Source organism: Etheostoma spectabile, chromosome 5, assembly GCF_008692095.1.
Source record: "Etheostoma spectabile isolate EspeVRDwgs_2016 chromosome 5, UIUC_Espe_1.0, whole genome shotgun sequence".
In the NCBI taxonomy this organism is placed as follows: domain Eukaryota; kingdom Metazoa; phylum Chordata; class Actinopteri; order Perciformes; family Percidae; genus Etheostoma; species Etheostoma spectabile.
In genome coordinates this window covers 9,212,978-9,239,002 of record NC_045737.1, presented here as the reverse complement: position 1 = coordinate 9,239,002, position 26,025 = coordinate 9,212,978, and the positions used below count along the sequence as shown (strand labels likewise).

The window sequence follows — 26,025 nt, the reverse complement described above, 5'->3', positions numbered from 1 at the left end:
TGAGCTACATGTGTGCTGACTCAGATAATATTACATAGAAAAGTCTAATCTAAGAGAGAATGAATACAAGCAATACAGAATGTCTGAGTCTTATTGCAATGCATTCCATCATGTTTTTATAGATTTTTAGGAATATTGAGTAAGAAAAAGATAGAAATAGGTGCATACAAATTCATCGAATACAGGAAATGAAGTGTTTAGTGCTAAAAAGAAATCACCTGATGCGGTGGGTGATGATCACCGCATTAAAAATTGTCCCTGATTCTTTTATATCAACAATTTTCTTGTTTAAAAAAAAAAGATGTTTACATATTTCCTAACCAATATTTTCAAACGTGTTCAATTTCATACATTTTCCCAGGGTAAAATCTGTTAACTGCCTGTCAACATTAGCCTAAAGGTAACAAAATAATAAAGTAAGGGAATTGTTAAGTAATTCTCTTTGTTTGAAAAACGTATTAACCCTACACATTAATGGAAAAAGAACCCAATTTGGTGTCATTTTACAGCACCATTTTGAATGATGACCATTCACCGTAAATAAGGGCTCCCCCTCCCTACAAAAGCCAATTTAACCACTGGTAGGCCTAGGCTACTATATAACAAAGTGTATGCATACATACACATAAAGTGACATGTAAACAGATCAATGAAGCTTAAGAAACAGTAAGGCAATTAGTGTAAATGATCCAGTAGATGGCGCCAATGTTCAATCAATGTGACCCCCAAATTCCACAGGACGCGGAACCGCTCCGCTGCGTGTGGGCTCCGTTCTCCGCCGTCCGTGAACACCCACCAGGTCCGGATTTATACTGGAACGGCTGCGGCCATGACTGACAGCTGAAGTCTCGAGGACCCACGAGATCTCGCAAATTCATGTAGAATACAGTTTGTTTCCATCCAGAGGAATAGAGGGTAAACAACTCTGTGCTTTGCTAAGTGTAGTGCAGGGTAATATGAGCCGCCGTGAGCACGGTCCATTTTATTTTGAAAATTAACCGGATGTTTTATTTGTTTATGTGCCCTCTCTGACTTGTACTGCAGAGCTCTCCGTCGTCCGGCAAAAATAGAAGCTCTGCGTATAGCTGTGCCCCGGAGGGCTGCTGGGACGGAGCCGTTCCGCAGTCTGTGGAAGTACACACGTTGACTTTAATAACCCCTAAAGTTTGTCTCATTGGAACTAGAAATGAAAACTTTTTATATTATTCGTCTGCTATGTTTCATTCACTTCTGAGACTTTTTATTGCCATCACTATTTAGAGCTCAAATATGGGCAGTTTTACGAAAATTGATGTCCAATTGCAAATTTGGTCCAACTGTGTCGGAGTTCAGAAGCTCCACAGTCTGACGTGACAGCCGGTTGGTGGCTGCCGGGGTCGCTGGCTCACCGCCCGGCCGGTCCACCTTCACAGACCCCGCTGTGAGCTGGCTGGCTGGAGCTCTTCAGATAGGATCGGAGATGATAAGTTTATGTTGCATGTCCATCTTATACAAAAGGATTTCAACTTCCTAACCGAGACTGCACCTCTTCTTGTTTAGCCTGTAATCGAATAACGTTATACAGTCAAAGCTGACATGTGTCAGTATTCAACACTTTTACTTTACCCTTCACAATAAAAAAACTCGACCTATGAATATTCCACTGAGATTACACAATGAAATACATTAAAAAAAAGAATATTTTCCACACGTGGAATGCATTAGTGTTATTTAAACAACTAATCAAGTCTTGTAGACGGTGGCCTGAACGAGTTTTCCGTGTTGTTGATCGATCTCCATTAAGTAATTAAATGTAGAATTTGTTGGCAACTTTGGTTTGATCATATATTTTCAAAAACGTAGGCTATATTTTTATTGCTCAGTCTTGTCGCTGCACAGCTCTAGTTGCTGAACCAATCAGATTGTGGTTTTTAACAGTATCTCAGAAATGTTAAAAAATCATAAAATATATAATGTAATAACACACATATATATACATACACACACATATATATACATACACACACACATACACAGTGTGTATGTATATACTGTAATTATATATATATATATATATATATATATATATATATATATATATATATATATATATAAATAAAAGTAATAACTGCCAAAATATGCATACATACACAGCTGCAATATGCAAATAGATGAAGTTCTTGAATGTTGGAACACAAAAGTACTTTTTCAGAGGCTAAAACAGCTTAACAGCAAACACTGAATTGAAACAGTTTATTTATAGGAGTCTCTTCTAAATATAAATATGCATTGTCTTTACATTCAGCGATTAAAGTATTTTTTCAGCAAATGGCAAAATATTGAGATTTACATAATAAATTATGGTCTAACCGACGTGTGATCATGGAATTCAACATTTATAGTTGGATATGGTCTTGATGAAGAGGTATTGGACAGCTTCTAAGTGTAGGATGCATGTCTCATAACTTCTTGAAGAGGACACACTTATTCACTATCAAAGGATATCCTGAGTAAAAGCATCTCAGTCATGATGCAAACCTCAAAACTATTAGCTCCACATCAAAAATGATCTACAATGTTCCTTCACTGTCTCTGTACGTATAGTATCAAGGACTTACAGAGGTGTGCATTTGAAGACAAAAAAGTGCATATTCACATATCCAAATCTGTGCTTATGTAAGGTAGGCCACCCACCTAAGCAACGTCTTCAGAAAAATATTTCTTACAGTAATCATAACCAATGTCAAAAGTGCCTTTTGATCTAGATTGAGTGCATCGTCCCTCCGCTCTGTACTTCATCCAAGATCCTGTGACTGTCCTTTCTCACTTCACAGCAGCCCTTTTTTAGGGCTTCATGTTCCTGTCAGGGCAGCACAAATAATAGCCCAGTAAGGAGAAGGTGGCTGCTTTAACCACGTCACAGTCTGTGTTTGGCCTTCAGAATCCATCATATCTGATCTAAGTCTTTTCTCATCCGTGTTGGCTGTGGCTACAAGCTGGCTTGTGTCCTTTTTTCATCAGGGACATAGATGCCAACCATATATTCACTGTACACATTTTTCTTCTGTTTATCAGCAATGTATGCAGTTGCAAACTTTGAAAGGCTCTTTCAGTTCTTTCTGGTCAGCAGAAAAAAAAACATTTAAAGAAATGTATCAACCCTCTCGTCATGTATATGTAGTAAATATTTATCCTTTGTGTAGGCCATGAAAACAGAATACATATATAAAACTTAATGGCACTAGGCTCTAAGAAGCGACACTCTGTTCAGCCGGATGTTCATCACATTAAATGATATGTGACATGGTTCCTGCAGATGTCCATCGCTGTGTTGTTGGTGTCTTCATTTAGCCCATCAACCGATGGAGAATCTCAGTCTTTTTATGTGTTGGCAATACAACTGGCAACATGGATCTAGCAGCACTGGAAATGGAGTCAAAGGCCAGCCTGGCTGGTCGAATGGAGTGTGGCGATTCTCTTGTGATTGGCAGGAGGAAATGAAGGTTGTAAAGTTGCTCTTTTCACTGTGCGGGAGAAGTGAGAAAAAAGTGATTATCAGCGTGGTTTAGGCCTAAATATGAACAAGCTAAACATGCATGACAATAACCAACATTAACTTCAAAATACCTCAGGAGGACAAAACAATAAATACCCCAATGTGACAGTGAACTGAAATAACAAATAGAGAATGTGGTAGAAAAAGTACACTCTCATAGTAAATATTTGCTAACACTTTATTTTGTAAAGTCTTGTAATGTCTGTCATCTAATCAATTATGATCAAGAAATCAGACAAATGTAACCTCACTATGTAATTGTACTTATGTAGATTTTTTTTACAGGGCCCACACAGATGTTTACTTTTCAAGTAACCTACGTTTAGCATGATGCACTATTGATCATGTATGAATATGGGTGTTATATTTAATACACATTGTGTTCATGTTTTAATTAAGTGTATCATGTTTAAGCACAATTTAGGCCCAGCAGTCTCGGAGAGGAGACTTTTCTCTGTGTCAGAGAGAGAGGAAGTGCAGGTTGAAAGCTATCTTTAGTTTGAACAATGATGACGTTAGGAGAGGTGAGTGAGCTAATGTAGACTCACCAAGTAGACATCGAGGACAGAGCCGTCATCGCGGTCTATATCCACATCCATGGTGCTCTGCTCTGAAGTGAGGCAGATAGCACTGTCCTCCAGGGTAAACGTGGAGCTGGATGCGACGTCATCCCTGAAACAGAAAAATGGATCTTCACAGTAACCTATGTAGAAGACAGCCCTGAGAGTGTATTGTCTGGGTCAAGGGCAGTTACATAAAGTAAAGCAGCTGTCTAAACGGTGCTCTGAAACTGATGACTAACCTACTCTCCAGAAACAAATCACACGCTATTGCAGAGACTCTAACATCAAAGACACAAAGAGATGAAGCGACTGCCAGCAGGATGGGAAACCTGTCTGGTGCCGGGCCAGTGGAGGCCTCAGCTCAGAGAGGCTCATAGTCTCACAAAGGTCTCGGAGGAAATGAAGAAAATCTCTTTAAGAGTGACCACAAAGTCAATATGAGACATTCGCTGGGAGAGTGTGTACCACAAATGGACACATAGCATAAGAGATGAAAACAAAACTTGCATAACTTAACTTTAAGTCATTGGGATTTCAGCTAGCGTAACAAGAATTTTGGTAAAAAAGGCATAAAACTTGCAACTTACAAATACTTCAATAATGAAATAAAGTGCGCTGTAAATCTGCATACATAAATTACACATATATCTTTAAATGTAGCTTGGCCACCAGAAGCCTGAGTGCAATGTGCCTCTCTTTCTTTTATGTTCAACCACCAGGGGGCATCTAGAAAGTTGTTTTTCTTGTTTGACATGAGTTGACTACCTGATAAACACAGAATGTGTTTTACCCTTTTATGACACATGATTAACTACTTATTGTGTTCAAAGTCAAAATGAAAGCCTGATAGCGAGGGCAGCAGAGGAGTACAATCATAGAGATGGATGGATTGATAAAGAGGTACAGGTAAAGAACAGCTTCAATACTGTGACACATTACAACACAAGGTGTAACAAGCGGACCAGCTGTCAGACAGGGATTATTGTTGGTGGATATAAAGTCGCCACTGGACCCGATTGTCCTCTTTGTCTTTCTGCAACATAATGGCACGGAGTAGGGCCGCGTCGAAGCCGCTGTTTAAATATTTATGAAAACAGTTGACAGAACAATGTCAGCGCAGCAGCAGGTGACTGATGAAGGGACAGGACCAGGCAAGTCGCACAATAGAGCCTCAGAGAGCAAACTGAACCTGACACCGCTGGACAGGAAGAGAGGTGAAAGATGGGAAAGAGGACAAATGAAACTGTCCTTAACAGCATGTCCAGACGATATAGTGTAATAAAAGTAGTGTAGGTGTAATAAAAACCTCTTTATTTAATACGTTGATTATTGTTTCATGATGTGCAGTGACATTTTTAATCAGATTTTGCAATATAATGAGGTAATAAATAACTTGTAAACTACGAGTCAAATGATGCTCTTAAGAGTTGTCAAGTGAATGAAATGAGATCAAGCCAACCAAGGCTTTCCAAAGCAAAATCCAATATTCCTTTTCAGTGAAAGATTTGTGTAGTACCTGGAGTATTTTTTTCCTTCCCACCACAACACCCTTTATCTTTTGACTGTAGTGTCCATTCTGTTTGTTGCGTATGTGTATTGGATGCCTGCCAAGCCAGCTGAGTCACCTGCTTTTTTCCAGACCATCCACACGCTGTGGAGCGGAGGAGGGTCTGGCTAGTCCACACAGCATTCCGGGATGGGAGAAAAAACATGCTCTGGTTTATTGGCATTTCATTAAACCAATCACAATCTTCATGGCCGGCGCTAAGCACCGAACTGAGCCACGGTAAAATAGTTTTGTGAGAGAATACTCAGATTGGACAGATAGTCTAGCTAGCTGTCTGGATTTACCCTGCAGAGATCTGAGGAGCAGTTAACCATAGTCTTTTTAAATTGACTTGAGTTTTAAAATTCCAACACAAAGGAAACAGACATCGGCAAAAATACATGCATCCGGCAGAATTTCCTGTGGCACCAGCAATCCCAGAAGTGGAACGTCGAGGATATAGACTACCTGCTCCCTGATACACGTCAACAATAAGACCATCAGACATACAGTAAGAGCACAGGTGACAATAATGTTAAAATGTGTGAACGTGTGTGTGTGTGTGTGTGTGTGTGTGTGTGTGTGTGTGTGTGTGTGGTGTGTGTGTGTGTGGTGTGTGGTGTGTGTGTGTTTGTTGGGTCAATTTACATGCCTCCCTTCTCGTCCTTAAGACTACATTTATACACAGTAACCTTGCATCATGGATTTAGGGTGACATACAACATGTTCTATCCCAAAATCAACACAGATTGTTAAGAATATTGAGAGCAACCAGACAAGGAAAGCCAAGTAGAAACCGTACCTCTCATCTGTTTGGTTGTTTACGCTGACAAAGATGGAGGAGGTGGAGATGGTTCCCATTGAGGATCCCTCGTAGAAGGATGGGCTGGCAGGGACCAGATCGGGACGCAGGTATGAGCCAAACACAGCTGAGGATAAAATATTTACATGGATATGGTATCAGTAAAAAAAAAAAAAAAAACTTGTCTGACCCTTACTGTCTGGTAAACGCCCCCATCTCTCAAACTCCAGGCCTCCAGTTGGTAACGCAGTTTTTTCCCCCTAAATTTGTAGTCTCCAAGCCCAAGCCGAGATTAGGCTTCTCGCTTTTGTGAAAGCTCTTCCAGATCCGCACAGATATTATTATTTTTTTCCCACAGGCTGAGTAGTTCTCGTGATAAGTAAACAGAACTTTTGTAAAAAAAAAAAAAACGGTGGAGTTCTCCTCTAAATGAGAAGACACATCAACCAACACTGATATCCACAGTCATAATTTCTTGGAAGACCCAGAAATGTCCCATTAGTCAATCAATGTTGCTTTGTATAGCTGTGGATCATCCACCAGAGGACAGGAGATAGAGTTGTTTAAGGGCGTTAAAACGCGGTTAAAATCTTGTGCTGTATTTATATAGCGCTTTTCCAGTCTTAACAACTGCTCAAAGCGCTTTTACATCTACAGGGAACATTCACCATTCACGCACATTCATACACTGGGGCCGGGGCTGCCGTACAAGGTGCCACCTGCTCATCAGATATACACTCATACACAATCACACTCCGATGCGCAGCACCGGGGGGAACTCGGGGTTCAGTGTCTTGCCCAAGGACACTTTGACAATGACTGCAGGGGCAGGGATCGAACCACCAACCTTCCGATTGACAGGCAACCGCTCTACCACTGAGCCACAGCCGCCCGCCTTGTGCTTTCTGTTGTGGAAAGTTTTAACAAGCTTAAAGGCTGAGTTAAGGCAGGGCATGAGAATTTGATTGAAGTAAAGTGATGTAATGATTCCAATAAAACTGACACTGAGTATCAACTCCACGGAGTAAAACCATTTTTCTCCTTCCTCTTTGAGACTGATTTAGTAACTATAAAGAAAGAGTCAGGAAGTGGAACAAACCAATTTGCTTTATAGTATGTTGCGTCACAGTTGGAGACATGACTTCTCTTTCCGGTCATCCCTGTTTCTTCACCACACAAAGGTCAAATGTTGCTGTTGCTGAATGTGTGCATCACTGCAGAAACGTTCACCTTGTCTCAAACAGCTGATTCACATATTTTCTTGTACTGGGGTCATCTTAGGATCATAAGAGCGAGTTCAGGATAACACAGCTAAAACTACACACTCTTTTTTTACACTTGCGCTATGGACGCACACGTGCAAATTTGGTATCTGATGGGCTGCTAATAACAAGGTAGCCTCGGTTTTCTTTCCATTAAGGCCAAACACAGTATCAACCAGTGATAGCGAGAGAAACATGTTGAGGATAGTGGTAAAATGGCAAGGGCATTTATGATATAATCGTTTAGGTTTTTCTAAAAAAAAAGTGTTGTTTTGTGTACCTTGTGTGTCCAGACTGGCCAGGCTGCATGCTCCTCCCAGCCTGTCCCTCCTGTCCTCCTCGTTCCTCTCATCTGCCTGCGATGAAAGGATCTCCTGTGAGCACGACTTCAGAGCCGGGATGGACGTACGAGTCCTCTTTGAAGGGGAGAATCGAAGTGCTGCAAAGCAAAAAAAAGGATGGAGCAAGTGAGGGCAAAGAAAAGAAAAGAGAGAGATACAAATATTCAGAGAAGCAGAAAGAGTAAAAGGGGAAGATAATTGGAGGAGATAGTGGAAAGATTATTCTGACTGAATCAATGTTCAAACAGTGAAACTCCAATGCTCTGCCTCACAAATTAGAAGGGCGCAATGCACAATGACAATTACACAAATGTCCCCGAAACCATCCTCATTTTGCCTCCCAAGCAGGGCATGAAATTAAATCCTTTCCTGTCATCTCCCTCTGACGGGACTTGGCGATGGTTAATAGCACGGCTAAGTCCCCAAAACTTTGCGTCAGCCCTGTTCATTTCCACAGGGGGACCTGAATGGTTGCATAACAATGGTACTATAGTTGGTTTAATGAGAAGTTCCAAAACTACTTCCTGGCTTTAATTACAGCCACGCTCACATCAAGCTTTTTCAAATCCATCTTGGTGGTTTTTAATGTATTTTTTTCTTTCTGTTCCAGTTCCTGTTGCCTAACAACAAACTCAATCTGTTTTGAACGACCTAGCCACATGATTGCTTACACATAACCAACATGGAGTCTTTCAGTCCAAAGAATTCATGCTGAAATTGAATCAAAGCTCTCATTTCTACACATAATGACTCCTGTGTCTTAAATTCTTATATAACAGCTAACTATAGAAGACAATAACAGGCAAGAACAGGCAATGCTCTGGGTGATCAGCAGGACAATGCAAGGAAACAATACACCAATTACTTTAAGTGAATTACCACCAATCTAATTATGTTACAGTGACACACACATTCCCAGCAGTACATCATAAAAAACTGCCTACAGACTGACTCTTCTTATCAGGCGAGGATCTCCTACTTCCCATTGCTGCCCCTTCTCTTTGTTTTCTTTTTGCATGTTGGCGGCTTTTCCCTCCCTCTGTGCGAAAATGATTAACCTGCAGACTTACGCTGAGTCTTCCTGAAGACACGCGTGCTCATGAACTTGAGGAAGCGGCTGGCATAAAACCCAGGCCGGTGCACCGAGACGGAGTCCTGAGGACAGGCAGGGAAAATGCAGGGCTTTTATCAGACAGCCACTAGTAGACGTATGTAGAGTATATGACCAAATAAAAGGCTCATTCATGAAAGCAGCAGTGTCAGATACGAGCTGGCTATCAACTTACACCATCGTACACCAGGGCTTTCCATGAGTGTTCCAATTTTTTTATGAACCTGGGGAGAAACAAAACAAGAAGAAGCCTTGTCACAAATGTATCCACTTACCCCAAAACACCCCCTTTATGCTTGATGAAACCTGAGACACGTCCCTCTTGTCACAACATAAAACTCAGGTTTTCAGCAGTTAGGCAGAAAATACTAGAAAGTTTAAAATATCGTAACATTATCTTTGAGGGAAGCAAGCAGGATATGTGGAGACAAATTGGGACTATTCATCCTTCCTCCCCGACCCGATCTCACCTCGCCCACTCTGTGTGCATTGTATGCCTCAACCAACCAGGATGACACAGATTTATTTGATGCTTTTAAATCTCCACCAGTTTTAAAAGCCGATGAGCCAAAAGGCTTTTTCCTGTCACTCTGCGCTTTTGCTCTCAGGTAGAAAAGAAAAATCAATGTATAAATAAAGAAGACATATAGATTGCTGTCTCCATTTAAATTATGTTAGGTAGAAAAAAAAAATCCTTTTAGGAGTGAGCTAAAGTGGCTTTCCATCAATGCAGGGTGATAATTTAACATTAAGAAGTCTTGTCATAGGGCAAACATCAATCAAAACAGTTACTCTGAGAATGATGCCATGCTGTCATACTCCTTAGTCAGTCCTTAGCTATTCATGCACGTTCCCTCCTAATTGTCAGTGATGAGACATTTACTACTTGTGGCACCAAAAGTCAACAGATCCAATCAGTTAGAAGAAGAAAGCCCAATTATTAGAAATACAATCACAGCAGGTTTATATGATCTCACAAAGATCAGTACCTGTATGACTGTAGAATATCTATAATACCCAGGAAGATGAGCAGCTTTTCTTCTTTGTGTGTTTTGGCAGGGATCCCACCCATTCTAAAAAAAGAGTAAAAACACACCAGCAGTCAGAAATCAGCTACTGTTCTTCTTCTGCAATACTTGAAACACTGCACAAATGTTGGAAAAGAGGCACGTACAGTATTTACATTCATAAGTAGTGCTGTAAATATGCTAAACAGTGGCTGTGTTTGTATTTTGGTAGCTATGGTTATATTAGAGCCATAGAGCAGTGTGTACACTGAGTGTCCTGTGCGAGCTATGAACATGGTTGTATAACTGTATCTGTGAGAGAAAATGTGGAGATTATGACACAGACAGAGGCAGAGTGTGTATGCCCAAATATGTGTGGATAATATGTGTGTTTTTCTCCAAGCTGAACCAACTCACGTGTCGTCAGTGGTGAGGGCTTCTGCAGCCTTGCCGTCTCCCTGGATGGACTCCATGGCAGTGGAGTAAAGCACCCTCTGACCAACAGGTCTCCTCCCATCGCCCCCTGCTTGGCCTGGCTCACCCCCCTCTCTCTGGCTGTGGTCCAGGACGTGCACACCTAGCAGCAGGCTGTAGTCCATGATCTTAAAACTCTCCAGCACCTATGGCAAGTTACAAGACATGGAGTTGTTACAAGAAGAATCCTTTGATCATAAATGGCAAAAGCCGGATTGTAACAACAAGATATTTCACATTTTCTAGGACCTGTTTGAACACTGAATAAATTATTCTCCTGACTTCACCTTCAGCTCGAAGACGGTAAATATGGCGAGATTATTAAATGTTTTGAAAAACACCTGGGTTTCCTCCAAAAACATTTTCATCACGCAACACACTTCAGCGCCTCAAAGGCGTTGCGCTTGCTAAAGGAAATCTCAGTGTAAACCAGTTTTGAGCTAAATAAACAAGGTGTTCCTCTACAGTGAGCTTAGTGTTACACGTTGACCTTTAGGAGCCTTAGGCCTAGTTTCCCAGAGATTGTGTGACTTCATGTCTCCTTGTGCTTGAGTGTAGCAGCCATGGCAAGACAAGGGTAGAGAAAGAGGCAAGAGCTTGATCTGGGAACGGGATCAGGGTCACTGCCAGGTAGCCAGGCTTATCTTACTGTATGACCTACTGTAGACTGGAAAAAAAAACAGTTACTGTATTGGTTTATAATTCCTGACTTGAATAATTAAGGGAATACAATGGTGTGGCAAAGAAAGCACGAGTTATCAGAAAGGGAGAAGTGAAAGGTATTTTCTGAGAATCATAGATCTCTTGATAAACCCTCTGTAATACAGCTTTAATGTGTGTATCTTTACTGATGAAAAGCCACAAAGAGGAAGTTTAGAAGATAGGGAAAGCCAGGCTTAAGAAGAGACTGCCAAAAATACAACATACTGTAGTGACATTAGATTGGATGCAATAAAAAAACAAAAAACTACTGATATTATCAAAGAGAGCCGTAACCCAGAATCTAGAGAAAACTGGCCTATTTCTGTGAAGAATGTGAGACCAGTGTTTTGAAGTTCACCAAAAACTTCCTCTTATATCTCACTAGATAAGCCATTTTCAATGCATGGGCAAATAATATACTTTTAGTGTTAGTTGTTAATCCAGTTTGCATCTGTAATAGAAACTGTTGAAGTTTAAAGTCACACCCATTCATACACAAATACACAAACACAGATATAGATTTAATGACCGACTCAAACACTGGGGCTTTTGTCTGAGCTTTGCCTTTTACATATCAACGATTTGCATCCTTTCACTAAAACTCCCACAGCCTATTCAAACGGCAGCCATTTTGCATAGAGCCACACACACACAAGGCTGCCTACAGAAGGCCATTACTGTGTGTCCGGACCCCAGCTTTCCCAGGCAAACAATCAAACCATCACAGCTGAGAGAAAACAGCTGCATTTCTGTGGTTGTTAGTGCAAAAGGTTTTCTTTGGATTTTGAAAAATTATGTATCTATAGGCAGAGAAAACTAGTCAATAATCACTTGTGGAAGGGAATACTACTTAGAGGCAATAGCTACCAAGTCTGGGTCTCATTTCCAATACAGTTTTCTCAGTGAATGGGCTAATCCTTGTCACAGCATCCCCTGATTTTAACAAATCTCTGATGTTTCTCAGTGTATTCCACCCTGAAGCCCTCCTCAACCCATCTAGGGCTGCAGAGCTCCCCATAGTGTTCACTGGCGTGCCCCACTTTGCAGTGACACTAATACACAGCAAGCTTTCTTAAATCTGAGTCTGCCCGCTCAATAGACAGAACACAGAGTCTCTTATACTCCTTTATGTAGCCCAGCTGGATCACTCATCCCAAGTATACACTGACTCTGAGTTACAATCTAATATTCACTTATAGTCACTAAAGCATATATAATTAATGAGTACAACCTGCTACCCATGTCACAACATATCAGATTATAGACAAGTGGCTTTTCATTTTATCATTTGTATAAAGACACATAGACTTGATAAATATCTTTAATTACACAAAATGTCTCGATTTTGGTAACTTTTTTCTTCTTCTGTTCCTGATAAAAACTTGCTCCAAAAGCAACACCTCATGTTTGTAATAGTATTAATTGTAATCACTTAATACTGCATGTTGTGATCTCATATAATAGGAATCAGAGCATGCTGTTTCACATTAATTAACAAGACAAGCCATCACCATGGGCTTTTTAAAATTAAAAAGCAGTTTATCACAATTTATTGAAATTTTATAGACCAAGAAATGAGTTGATTAATAGAGAAAAAATACTTTTATTATTTGAAAATGGGAAATAATTATTAGTTTCAGACCTACGCACAAGTTTAGCCATGTGTAGTGAATGTGGTAATGGACCTTGTTGTTGGAAGGTCAGGGTCCTGGTTTTCAGTGTCTGAGAGTGAGAGAAACCATTGTTGTCATAGGATCCCATGGGTGAGAAGTGGGGAAGCCCATACAGTAAATTGTTGTTTATGATTGGCTACACTGGCTGCTATGCAACCCATCATTGTCCAAGAATGCAAGCCTTCATTGTCTGAATAATTATTTCTGCATTTTAGTTTGTGTGTGCAATCAAAGGATTCCTATTTCACAAATTCTCAAACAGAATTAAGACAGTACATAGATCATCTTATCATTTGGCTTGGGTTGTCCCCAACATGACAAGGTCTCAACTGTCAACTGTGCTGTGAACAACAGTGTCTCAACAGCTTGACATCATCATCAGCATCACTATCATCCTCGTGTCTGTCTCCTCAAATCACAAATCTCATTAATATACCCTCTCTGTCTCACTCTCTCTGTAGTTACAGTCCAACATGAATTATTAATGCCTTGTGTTGTTTTGGCATTTGGGGAGTATCAGGGGAGCTGCAGAGTAATGAAGAGAGTAGACTTAAAAAGGAAGAAAGCGTACCCTATTGCCCTAGCCGTGTTCCACATAGCGGAAATTTGGATTCCCTCAAACGCATTGCTCATCCTCCTCTTTGTCTTATCACTTTCTGCTTCAACTCAACTCTGACCTCCCACATTCCCATCAAACAGTAATCCCAACACAAAGCACCAGAAAAATAGCTAAAATGTATTTTTCACACCCAGCCCCTCACCCTCTGTTACTTAGCTTATGCCAACCCCTCCTCTGTGTTTTGGTCCGCAGCCCCTTCTGGGGTGAAGGGGTTAGCTGCTTACTCATGGAAATGGACAACCATTCTGCTTAGAGGGCACTTTGCTTCCCGCTCAGGAGGGGAGCGCAGGAAGCCAGGACAATAACAAACTCTACAACACAGTTGCTGCTCAACAATCTCCCTTCCATAGATACAGACATACACACTACACCATAGAGTTTATACATGCAAAATGTGGCACACAGAGGCATGTGAATCACATGACACATAGAGTGTAGACAGCACATGTCCTGGGTTCGTTGGGGCAAGGTTGTAAATGTGAATGAGCGGTTATGTAAAGGAAGCACTGCCATTCTGGCTGCAATCTGCTTAAGAAAATAGAGGACATCGACAAAGTAAGCATATTGGTTAATGATGATGAGAAGGACCATAACCTGAGGAGATCACTTGACATATCTTTGTATTTCTGGTAATCTTTCTCTAAACATCACAAGGGACCCAGGTTTGTGCGAAAGAGATACTGTTTTAATTAAAGGGTGGGAAAGCAACAGTTGGTCACACCTGTTCAAACAGGTTTTCTGGAATCCACTTTCCCAAAAGAGAAACACTAAATCACAAAGTAATGTAGCAGAACCAGAAGATTTAATGAAAGTCATGTCATCTCATGTGTAGTGTAAAATTTGCCTTTCAACAACACACAGGAGAGCCAAGGAGAGAAGAGAAGAGTGCTCTGCTGCCAAACAAGCTTATATCACAGCATCACACTTCTCATTACTGCCAACTCAATTCCATGCGCCATCAATCACAGACTGGTGATACAATTTTTAAGTTAAGGCTGGTGTAATGGAAGTAATTAAGGTGATAGCTGAACAGTGTCATGCAAAGTTGCCAAGTCTGTAAGGTGAAGCAGGAAGCCTTTCCTTCTGGTCTCTGGGTCCAAACTTACAGTAATATCTTGGTCAGAGTCCAAGTTGAATGTCAGAGTGTGTGTGTGCGTGTGTGGTGTGTGTGTGTGTGTGTGTGTGTGTGTGTGTGTGTGTGGGGTGCAGTTACTGTATGTCAACCAGAACAAATGGGATTGCAACACAGGGGGCTTTAAAGCCCATCATTAACCTGCAACTGTAAGGGTAAAACACATTGCATCAGTGTCAGGAAGTCACATTGTTATCACCCATAAAGCTATCCCAAGAGGCCAACCACCTTGTCTGCATTAGGAAAACATGGTAGGAATGTCACTGCACAATTATATAGTTTGCTGAGTAACCAGCCAAAAAGATTTATTGTGTAGTTTGACTCAGTTGTTGCTATTTTAGAGGCCTGGAGACTAGTTCCTTGCATTATAATTGTGGTGCGTAAACAACAGAATTTGAAAATGTTTTGTACACGGTTCTTCAGTCTCCAGTCTCCTTCAGTTTTTTTTTTTTTTTTTTAAACAAACAATTTAATTGGCACTAATGCAATGTAGATAGACAAAAAGGATGTGAAATTATGAAGTCTGGGCAATTTCAGATAACTAATTTTGTCTGCTGTGATCCATTTTTACACTTCTAAAAGCAGGGAAATACTTAAACTCACGATCCAGCGTTAAAATGGAGAAGAATGCAAGCCTTTTGATTAGAGGACTATCTTTGGATGGAGCTCAGAGTCTCTCACGCTACCAGGATCATGTCTTAATCACATTTAGTATTTGGAGACATGAAACATTGCAGCGCAGAGACGGGAAAACAGAGCCCAGGTCAAATGGAGAGCTTAGACTGCATAGTAGAAACACTATGCAGTCCTACTGGTAAACACATTAATTAAATTTAAAAAATATATATTATTCAAAAATGTTCCAAACATTTTTTCCCATCTAAGATGCACACTCAGTGCCCTGAACTAGTACACAATGGGGTTGATTGATAGAGCTGCATGTGTTTAAGCTTCCTTTCCAAGGTTAAAAAGCAATCTGCTCTAAGCTCTGATATGGCACCAGATGTAATGGCTACACTATGTGGCACTGCATCACGGGTCGTTTTTGTTTTATTATCAGAATATTTCCTTCAGAAGGAAAGTATTCTAATAATGAAACAAAAATGACCTCCTTCTAGACTTTATTTTGTGTGTCGCACAGCTTTCTTTTATGGAATAATAGTGGCCTTCCTGTTTTGGTATGACTTTGCTATTTCAAAGCCGATCCAATGAACAGAGAAAGACAAGAATGAGCACACAAAGATCGCTCGCTCCACACACTGCTAAAACCACGTACCCGACAGTCTCTCTGCAGGGTCTTCATTAGGTTGTTGTACGTCTCTGTGTCAAAGTAAAGCCCTTCTTCATGCATGTCCTGGAAGTCCAGGTCTTTGTACGTCGGACAGGCCTTCTCTCTCTCTTTCCTGGATGCTCGTCTCTTGTAAGTGGATCCCTTCAGGTCGTATTTGTAGTGCATTTTGACAGAGCGCGGCAGCACATTGTTCATCACCACCAGTCGGATGTTGATGCCTCCAGACTGGATGCAGTACAGTCCGTAGAACTTTGGCAGCAGCGTGCGTGGATTCTGGTTCAGGTTCTATGAAGTGAAAGACAACTGGAGTCGCAATTCAGTTTTTATTGCAATCATGTTTTACTGCTGTTTGTTGGCTCATTTCTCTTCCTCAGTTTAAAGAATTGTGAGGTTGAAGCCACTCTGAGTGCGAGAGGTCTCACAAGTTAATTAAGTTACTTATTAGAATTGAATAAGTGAGCAAAATGATAGAAGTGTTTGACTTCTGTGTCTCCACTAAAGTGTCCTCCATCCCCTTGACTGATGGTGCCCTACAGCTGGAGCTAATGAGAACTTTCACTGCATCTCATTTATGGGACTTAAGCATCTACTAAGTGATCTCTTTAAATTCAACATTAAGAGGGTTTCAGACACTCCTTTAACACTCAAAAGTGGACTTTTGCCACCTCACTAGGTGCTGGCGAACTCATGAAGAAACTTTAAGTGTCTCACCATATAGTATCCAGGTAGTAATCTCTGGAGAAACTTGGCCTCTTTGTGCTGGACGGTTTTAATGATGAACTCATCATCGCTGGTTAGGTAGAATAGAGAGCCGCTGGCCCCCGGGTTGGTCAACTCAATTAGAGGCTCATTTACGAGGGAGTACTGAGGAAGGAAAAACACAAAAATATATGTTTAATATTGTACATGAAACAGAGGTCAAACTTCTAGGAAACAGCTCCAATTGAACACAGACAGACATCTCTAAACAGATAAACTATTGTACAGAAGAAGACAAAATGCACTATTTAAAGTTTATATGGAAAGCATGATATAATAAAGATTCTACCCCACAGGCATTTTTTGTTTATTCAGAGCGGAAGAACAGTGTGTAGCAAATCCTCACTGGCCTTGGGGTATTTACAATAACTAGAGCAACTAGTTTTGCTTTTTCAAATACAAGTATTTTTGTTTTAGTGGCTTAATTTTACACTATGTGGGCAAAATTATGTAGGCATTCAAACAAAGTAAGAGTATACCTGGACATTCATTGATACGTGATTGCTAAACATAATTCCAAAATCCTCAATATGCAGCTATAATAGCTGTGAATGCTTTTCACGCATTCTGGTGCCTTGCTGCAGCCAAAAGAGCATCAATGAGGTAAGACACTGTTAAAATGAACCCCCAAAGTGTGAGATGGGGTTTAAGTCAAGGCTCTGTGCAGGCCAGTCTAGTTTTTCCACATCAAACTCAGAAACCCATTTCTTTATGGATGTGGCTCTGTGCATAGGGGCTCTGGGATGTTGAAACAGGAATGGGACTTCCACAAACTGTTGTCATAAGTTGCACGTACACGGGTAAACTATACAACAAACTATACTAACATTGAATGTTGCAGCATTGAGATTTACTTAGTTGGAACTAAGGGGCCAAGTCCAAATCATTAAAACCGTAATTAAAGCCCCAGAGCAAAAAGTCCATGATACACATACTTTCAATTGATATATTGTACATTACCAGAATGTCAATGAAAGCGGATTTTTGTCAACCTTACTTTAATTGTTCATACACACAAAAGAGTTAACGTCAGAAATACCAGATCTTGATCACATGAGCTCAAAACTGTCTGACAAACTTTAATAAAGTCTACAGACATTTGCTTATGACAATAAGGCCAACTGTCCACTAATGTGGACAGCAACAAAAGCTCCTTGTCCAAAGGATATTATGGAGCAATTACTGCTTGTGCTGCATCTTAAAAAAAAACAAAAAAACGATTGAGAGCCTTTATCTCTATGTGGCAATCGACGTGTGAGGGAGAGACTACGAGGGCTGCTAACTAAAGAGCAATGTTAGATGTTAATCAGTGCGTTATGAGAACATGTTCAGAAGAGAGGAGAAATACTCGAGGCATCCTGCTCTCTCCAGAGACTCTTCTGTGATGACCTACTGCAGTCACGTTGAGTTACAAGCACAAACACATCTGCGGTTTATTGCATCTGCATTCCAGATACTGTGTGTGTGTGTTCTCTTTTAATTAGACTCTACTATGTGGTCCTAGTCGGAATGAATTCACCATCACCTCAAGGACATCAATCAAGACTAAATCCTCTAAGCTGCTGTACTTTGTGCCATCCTTCCTCTACTGCCTCCAAGTCACATTTTGTCTTTGTCTCTCTTCCAGAGCCTTTTGTCTTTCAATTATGCAGAAATTAATTTGGCATCCAAGAACGAGAATGCAGCTGCTGGTGTTTTCAAAGGCTTGCAGGTAGACAGAAAATATTGAAACGGCAACATAACATGATGAAGCCCAAACAAGATTACACAATATCTAATTTTGTTCCGAGCAAGAAGCATACGTGCAGAGTAGGGATGAATACGGCAACGAGGTATACACTTCAATGAGCAGAAAATTAAATAACATACAAGTAAAGCATGTGGAGCACATAAACAAGGGCTTCGACAGACGTGTTTGAACACGGCCCGTGAATGATATTGGACATCCACGGTCATGACTCTCTTTTTCTTTGTCTATTTTTCAGTGTGTGTTTGTGTCTTAAAGTGCTGGGAAATCACAGAATAAACTGCTGACTTCATTCAGCACTGGGAGCTGGTTAAAGGTGTTGTAATGAGGGCACGCTCCGTTAGCTCAGTCATAACCTCCAATATATGTTGTGTCGTGTTTTGCCCCGACTTCTTCCTTCTATCTTGTCTTTCCCCTGCACAGATGGTGTGTGGCATTACCCACCCACTGCTCGATAAAATGCACGTTGAATTCTGTCGCATTTAGCTACACACTGAGGTTGAAGATTAGTATTCAGGCAATGGGAAGTAATTCAGGAGCAAGATAATCAAGAGGCAATTGTCTCTTGTTTATGCGAGCAATAGTTGTTTTTTTATTGGTATTGTGCAAACAGAGAACCAATGAAACAAACAACTACGAGCAAACTACTGGGGGTGGCCTGATGCCTAACTAAATGATGTGTTTGTACATACATACATACATACATACATACATACATATGCATGTGTATGTACTGTATGTATGCATGTAAGTCCATATGTAAGTACATGAGCAGGCTCTCTCCCACTGGGTCAGAGGGCTGTTCAGGCTGGGCAAAGGGGCAACAGAGCATGACCCCACCCAGCCAGCTTCCTCCCCAGGGCCTGGGGAGGGTAATCACTGTCTCCATAACAAAACAACATAAACAAAACTGCTACCAAAATTTGGAAAGAAAGGTAAGAAAATTTCAAAAAGGGTCTGACCATGGGACCAATACTTTCCCCTCTCTCTTTTTTTCTTTATCTTTAAGCCTCACTCCCTATGGCTCCTCTACACTCACAAAGACACACTCACACCCACACAACAACCCTACACCACAGATACAAACACCCCACACCATAACATGTAGCATTTGCTCTCTTGTCTTTGTTTGAATGTTTTGTGTTGCCCCGTCGTGTTAACAACATCATGTCACCCCAGGTATTATGTTCTGTTTGCTTTAGTCCCACCTGTCATTTCTTGCTATGTTAAATAAAAAAATTAAAATTAGAAAACAAATCTACTTCAGAAATCTACAGAAATAAAGTGTGTGGTTCAGCATGGAGTATTTGCTTGCACCAGAGAGGTTTTTAGCAGACACACTGATAGATAGAACTGCTAACGCAAAAGGGAAAGATGCTTATTCATGCGCTTGTCAAGAGCTAGAAATGATTGATACCACTCTCATATCTGTCCACTAGATATAGAGCCACAGCCAGATGGGAGTTAGCTTAACATAGCATAAAGACTGGAAACAGGGTGTGACCATAGACAGTTAAAGAAATGGACCAACAGATTCCATCGCTCTGGACAGACACCAGTGAAGGATATCAGAAGGACTTTTCCAGTGAGTGCTAACCGTTACTGCGCAGCCTCCAACTGAGCTTGAAGACACAGATGTGATGTGAGCAACCTGTCTGAAAGTTGTAAGTCCTCTGGTAGCTGTGCCAAGAGAAATCTTAATCATTCCCAATCTTGCAGAGACGGAGAGTTTAGGTATATGTTAGGTGATAACATAGGCACAGGTTAATTATTGCTAACTTAAATGCTAGTTAACATTAATAATTAAAACTAAATAGCCACTATAAGTTGACACTGTCTCCGAACTGCTCCTGACAATACGGTGATTTGTTGACTATGCGACAGCAAGGTCACTTGGTTATGACACAATCGTTTAAATTTTTACAAAAACGTCTGCTACGGAGCCATAACGTGAGATACAAGGTAATGGAGCCTTTTATACAATGTCATTTTCTTTAGAAATAAAAAATGGACAAATAGAGTCTTTAAACGCTTCAGATGTAAAGTTATTCGCTGTCAAATTGACGTAAAAATGAATAGCGGTCAATGGAATGCTAACGACGGGTGAGTGCTTCGGAGCATTACAATAGAGTCATAGGAGCTACGCTTAGAGAGGAGAGGCTAAACCCCTTTGGTATGACACCTAGCCTCTACTAAAGCTCATATAAGCTTCATACAAAAACGGAAGTGTAAAAAACATAATTTGTTGTTTTACATGGGGTTATGTGCAGGGCTATTTCTTGGCAGTGACTTCTGGGCCAGGAAACCAGCAGAGAATAAGCGTGTTTCCCAAAACGTCAAACTTTATTTCTGTAGAATTCCTTTAAGTAATTTTTTCGGGGTAAACCTCTTAACACATAGTGGGCTAATTTGATCTGAGTTTTCATTGTGACTTATTTTAGGTATACAATTTGTATGCTTGTTTGACCCTTACTCCCCACACATGCATGACATTTAGCAAATTAGTTGTTACAAAGCACAAGAACTGCATTTAAGGACATTATTATGACTTTATGATTGGATTGTCATGTGAAGGTAGAACAAATATTAACCAGTTTCATCTCAGCCAGGTTTTAGTCTTACCAGGTAATCGTCTGGTTTGATGCCGAACAGATCCCTGAAGTAGCGAAAGGCCAGCGGGGCGTAGGTCTTGAAGCGAAAGTCAGGATAGTGATGTGCTGGGGTCAAGTTGCTTCCCTCACTGGGATGTGCGATCAATGACCAAGCATGCCAAGAAACAAAAACATATAATGGTGCATTAGGGGGGATAAAGAAAACCTGTGACATTATAGAAGTGAAACGTGTCACATGTCATTCTCTAACCAAGGTGACATGCAGGCAGAACCAGGGAGAAAGTGAACACCTAATCTTTGTGCCTGGGCTATTGATTTTCTTGTAATGTGCTCCACCCATGCATGAACAGGCTTCAGTTAAGTTATCCTTGGGAACCCAAATCCACCAGCATTGTGTTGAAAAGCTGGCCTGTATAGAATTATTTGCCTGGAGACTGAAGGTGGCTGTGATTACTGGATCTTAACAATACCACAGAACACATGAGCTTTGACTCAAGGGAAGAAAGAAAAAAGGTCAAAATAAAAAAAAAAACACAAATAACCTATAGTTTTTGTTTATTTTACTGGGCTGGTAAAACTGACATTGTCAGATGGGCTTTGACAAAGACAAGCCGGTTTTGTGACCTGTGTCCCAGCACTGACACCACCACACAGGACTAAGTATGTCTAAGGAGGTTAGCGTGAGTCATCCGTCGAGTCTTTCATTACATAAACTCCTTGAAATCAATCACACTGACCGTAAATCTACAAGACATAGGTTAATAAAAGGGTTTTGCTTTCCAGGGCGCCTCTAAATCTGGTTAATATTCTGAGTACTTGGATGGTTTTCTAGGTGAAGAGGCTACTGTGTTGTTGTTTTGTGCTAGTGCTATATCGGTAATGGGATACAGGCAAAAGCCAGGCCCTGCTGTGTAACATGATACCTGTGATTACACTTCAATGAAATCGGACTGCTCTGTTCAGTGTGTGAGGACAACATGAATGTTCTATCATCAATGACTGACAGTATATGACTGTAACATATGGCTTGCATGGAAACCATTTAACAACACAACGCACCTGGAAAAGTTTCATTCAATCTAATCAGAGAGCCATCTGTGTGTGCGTGTGTGCTTGTGTGTGCGTGTGTGTGTCTTCCTCGTAAAAGATGGGTGCTGGTTGTCAGAGATACATGCACTGAGAAACAAAAAACAGTGTGTGTGTGTGTGTGTGTGTGTGTTTCTCTGCGTGCATGCTTGTGTGGGAGTCAAAGCGGTCTGCGACATCTCCAGTCATCCAATAGACAACAGTGGAAAAACCTCCAGAGAGGAGCAACAAGAGGAAGAAGACTGGTGAGTGGAAGTGAAGCAATAAAAGCATCTGAGAGCCGTCTCCGTACTCAGCCGCTCTCTCAGGATACCGTCAGTTAAGAGAAAGAGAAGGGTTTGTGTTTGTGTGCAATTACAAAACAGAACAGAAACACTTGGAGACAGTAAAGATAATAAAGAGGGAACCAGTTATGTCACATGCCACATGTAAGACTTCTCTTCCTGAAGATTATGTTTAGCTTGTTGTGGTATCTGTAATTTATATTTTCCTTACCATGTAGTCTTGATTTTTTTTTTTCTCAGATGTTTTTTTAGTGAAAAACTGACCCTGACGAATACTCTACTTTTTGTTTTATTTCGCCCGTATGGGAAAAAGGCTTGACAATGCGGAATGCAGATTGATGTTGATGTAACAGACTCACTTGAGGCTACTGATGTTTTGTACTTCACTATCTTAGCAAAGCAACAGCAGTTTTTTTTAAACACTCATTACTGTAGGCACGGAAACCAAGAGTAATGTTTGGATTTGGTTGCCCAGCAGTAAAATGCCTATGTGCGTGCCAAGACCAGATTTGCATTGAAACATAATGAGTTTGCATATCCTGGTGCAGCATCTCAAAAGTAAACCACAAACTATTTTTTGGTAGGACTACAATTCTCTTCCCGATGCTTGAGTGATACTAATGAACACATTTTCTTTGATACTCACCTATTTTGTTTATATAATAGCGAACACCAAATGATAAGATCCTCTAAACAGACTGTATTTTCTGCTGTGAGACTATAAGTGCTATTAGGTGGCATTGTGATTAATTGTAAAAACAAACAAAACTAAAATAGATACAGTATGTCTAACTATCAACTGTGCATTAATGCATGTGTAAATACCTAAATCACAAAGTCCCACTTTTAAAGAAGCCCTGGGTCTGTTTTGGATTACGTCAAAAGTCTATTTAAGCTGATGATGTGATTGTGAAGACAGCCTGAGATGACCGAGCGGCCACACTGACATATGTTTTGCACTGTGGCAGTAAGAGACACACAGTAAGCTGATTTCACAGTTCTTGGCAGAGTAATCCACTAAAATAGTTTTATCCCTGTTTCATGACTAGCAAAATTCACTTTGTTGATAAATGATGACGGTGGCAGTTTGTGGAAGCAGCATAATTTCTTTGGACTGGATGTCCAGCGCTGGCAATTTCCACTGAGCATGATTAATAATAGTTTATTAAATGTCTTTAATACAAAACCTAGACATATAACATTTGAGCAGCCAGACGCTCTTCAGTCGCTTTCCATTCATTCATACTTTGCAGAATCAGAAAACTGTCACAGCCAAAGAGCAGCCATTTACCAGCTACACATAATCTGTTTTTTTATGAAACAATCTTCATTTCACTGGCTCTTGTAGACCAATAACCTTGAGCTTATGCAAAAGTCTGATATTTGGAAGGCAATAAGCAAACCATTGCTACACAATTTTCACACGTTGAACAATTGCTTCAGATGATGTATAAATTATTGAAAATGTCTTCCTGTGTATAGAAGCTGTGTGTGCAAGTATGAAGGTATGTATACATGTCTGTGTGGGTTGATGCTAAGTAACACTGACCTAGGAAGAAAGACACTCTCCACGACATAGAAGTCTTGCATAAGCACATCTCTGTCAGGCTTGGAGGTGAGGTTGCCCACTGTGTAGCCAATGCCGAGCTGAATGGCCCCCTTCAAGGCTGATGACGTTGTCTAGATGGGGACATAGAAGAGAAAACATTTCATTAGTCAGACTATTATATCATACTGTCACTGCTATCCTCACTACATACGCAATTAAATATACATGTGAACGATTCAGGCCACGTTCTTAATGACTCGCCTGAAAATATAAAGGTGAAATAAAATAAAATTTAAAAGATTGAAAAAAAGAAAAGGCAAGCCGAAAAGCAATAATGGCTTGAGCCATTTTCATATTTAATTTAAAGACTTTAGTTAAATATAACAAATTATTTTCACAATTCAAACTTTGACACATGTAGTAGATGGCATCAAAATTAAGAAATCAGGTCAGACATTGAGACATTAAAGTACATGACTGTTGTACTGTATAGTACAATTTTGTAGCATAGCTTCCGCACACTAAACACATTGAAAACCCCAAAAGGCCGGGATAAAAAAAAAACACACTAGTACTTCTGTTGCGTGAGCAGCCATCACAAAAAGACTTTTTTACTCCCAACCTGAACAGTGGTAGCCACTGTGGAGAGCCTTGTAATGTGACATCTTAAGAAATGCTGCCATAAGCAGTGACGTTTAAAGTTTAAAAAAAGAGGGAAAAAAAACAAGTGTGACCAGCACTTGACTGATCTCTGGCAGCCGGCCCTGGCAGGGTTTAGGACATTTTGTGCTGTAGAAGGACATTTATAAGGACTCATGTGAAAACGCAGGCTCAGAATTAAAGACCTTTTGGACTTGTTGGCTCTAAACGGCTGCATGCCAAAATAAATATTGTGGAAACAGGTTAACATTCATCTTAAGAGTCAAATAAAACCAAATGCAGTAAAGCTCTAGTGTGAATAGTCCTATTTTTACCTTTTTGTATGTTTTCTCTCTGCTTGTGCTCCAAGGCCCTCCCATCCCATTTTCTGTTGTGGTTGACATCTAAAAGAGATGCAAAGAACTGACATAAAATTGTGATAAAGTAAAATTACTGTTACTAATTCCACAACATAAAATTGGCATTTTCCATTATAAATGTGTTATCTTTAAAAAAGTCAATAGCACAAACTCACCTTGCCTAATGAAAAGCTGTGCCCGACAAAACAGCAATCAGGGCGACATGTCTTGATTGTCAGATTGAGCAAACATGAGAAAGTTTGGATCCGTCAGCGGACCCTCTGCAAGAGAACAGACGCACAAAGCGTTGATAACACAATAAAAAATGTGGGGGGGGGGAATGCTCACAGCCTCCAATGTGCTGAGGTTCAGATGTGACTGAGGATGGGATGGAACAAGTTGACCAGCAAAGACTTGATTAGCTGCGAGAAGTTTGAGGCCACTTTAATGCCATCACTTTCTTGTTAATCTCTGCATGATAGGAGGCAATTTATCTATTTCTAAACTCATTGTTAACTCATAGCTGGCCTCCAGCAAGAGATCTCTGCTTTGACACTCACTCATGAAATCTTTATCCATGGGTGTGCAGTAACCATCCTAACTCTTTTAATTAGAATCTTGTTTTGGAGAACAACACAATCCTGATTGTCAGTTTAGCTGCCTCCTCCTCCTCATCGCCACCTTAGTTTTTTAGTTTTTCTTCCATGTTACAGGCCATGTGTGTGCATTGGATAAATAACACCTCATTAAAAAAGCAGAGCTGCAAACTGTGTATGTATAAAGTGTAGCCCTGGGACTGAAAGCGATCTGATGACGCTGGCCAGCTCACAGCACAACCAATTCCTTACTGAGACACAAAAACATTGGTCCGTCTCATTTCCTCATATCATCTGCATGAATTTGACTGCACCACTCCCTGTCACTCTCTTTCC

The 26,025-nt window shown here is 40.5% G+C and overlaps 1 protein-coding gene across 4 annotated transcripts in view; it reads right to left on the bottom strand.

Annotated features, from left to right (window-relative positions):
- Nucleotides 1–2,218: 2,218 nt before the first annotated feature.
- pip5k1bb (phosphatidylinositol-4-phosphate 5-kinase, type I, beta b) overlaps nt 2,219–26,025 on the bottom strand; it is a 35,586-nt gene continuing 11,779 nt past the window's right edge. For 3 of the 4 annotated variants that reach the window (XM_032515704.1, XM_032515705.1, XM_032515706.1), the window contains exons 2-15: nt 25,270–25,374; nt 25,070–25,138; nt 24,096–24,226; nt 21,187–21,304; nt 16,770–16,922; nt 16,044–16,343; nt 10,585–10,787; nt 10,150–10,233; nt 9,336–9,384; nt 9,120–9,204; nt 7,989–8,147; nt 6,447–6,573; nt 4,084–4,207; nt 2,219–3,503 (exon numbers count right to left, since the gene is read on the bottom strand). In XM_032515704.1, the coding sequence (XP_032371595.1) occupies nt 3,501–3,503; nt 4,084–4,207; nt 6,447–6,573; nt 7,989–8,147; nt 9,120–9,204; nt 9,336–9,384; nt 10,150–10,233; nt 10,585–10,787; nt 16,044–16,343; nt 16,770–16,922; nt 21,187–21,304; nt 24,096–24,226; nt 25,070–25,138 (1,605 nt within the window). In that variant the 5' untranslated portion in view covers nt 25,270–25,374 and the 3' untranslated portion in view covers nt 2,219–3,500. Of the gene's footprint in view, nt 3,504–4,083; nt 4,208–6,446; nt 6,574–7,988; nt 8,148–9,119; nt 9,205–9,335; nt 9,385–10,149; nt 10,234–10,584; nt 10,788–16,043; nt 16,344–16,769; nt 16,923–21,186; nt 21,305–24,095; nt 24,227–25,069; nt 25,158–25,269; nt 25,375–26,025 lie in introns of all 4 variants that reach the window. The other variant, XM_032515707.1, reaches the window with a different exon arrangement.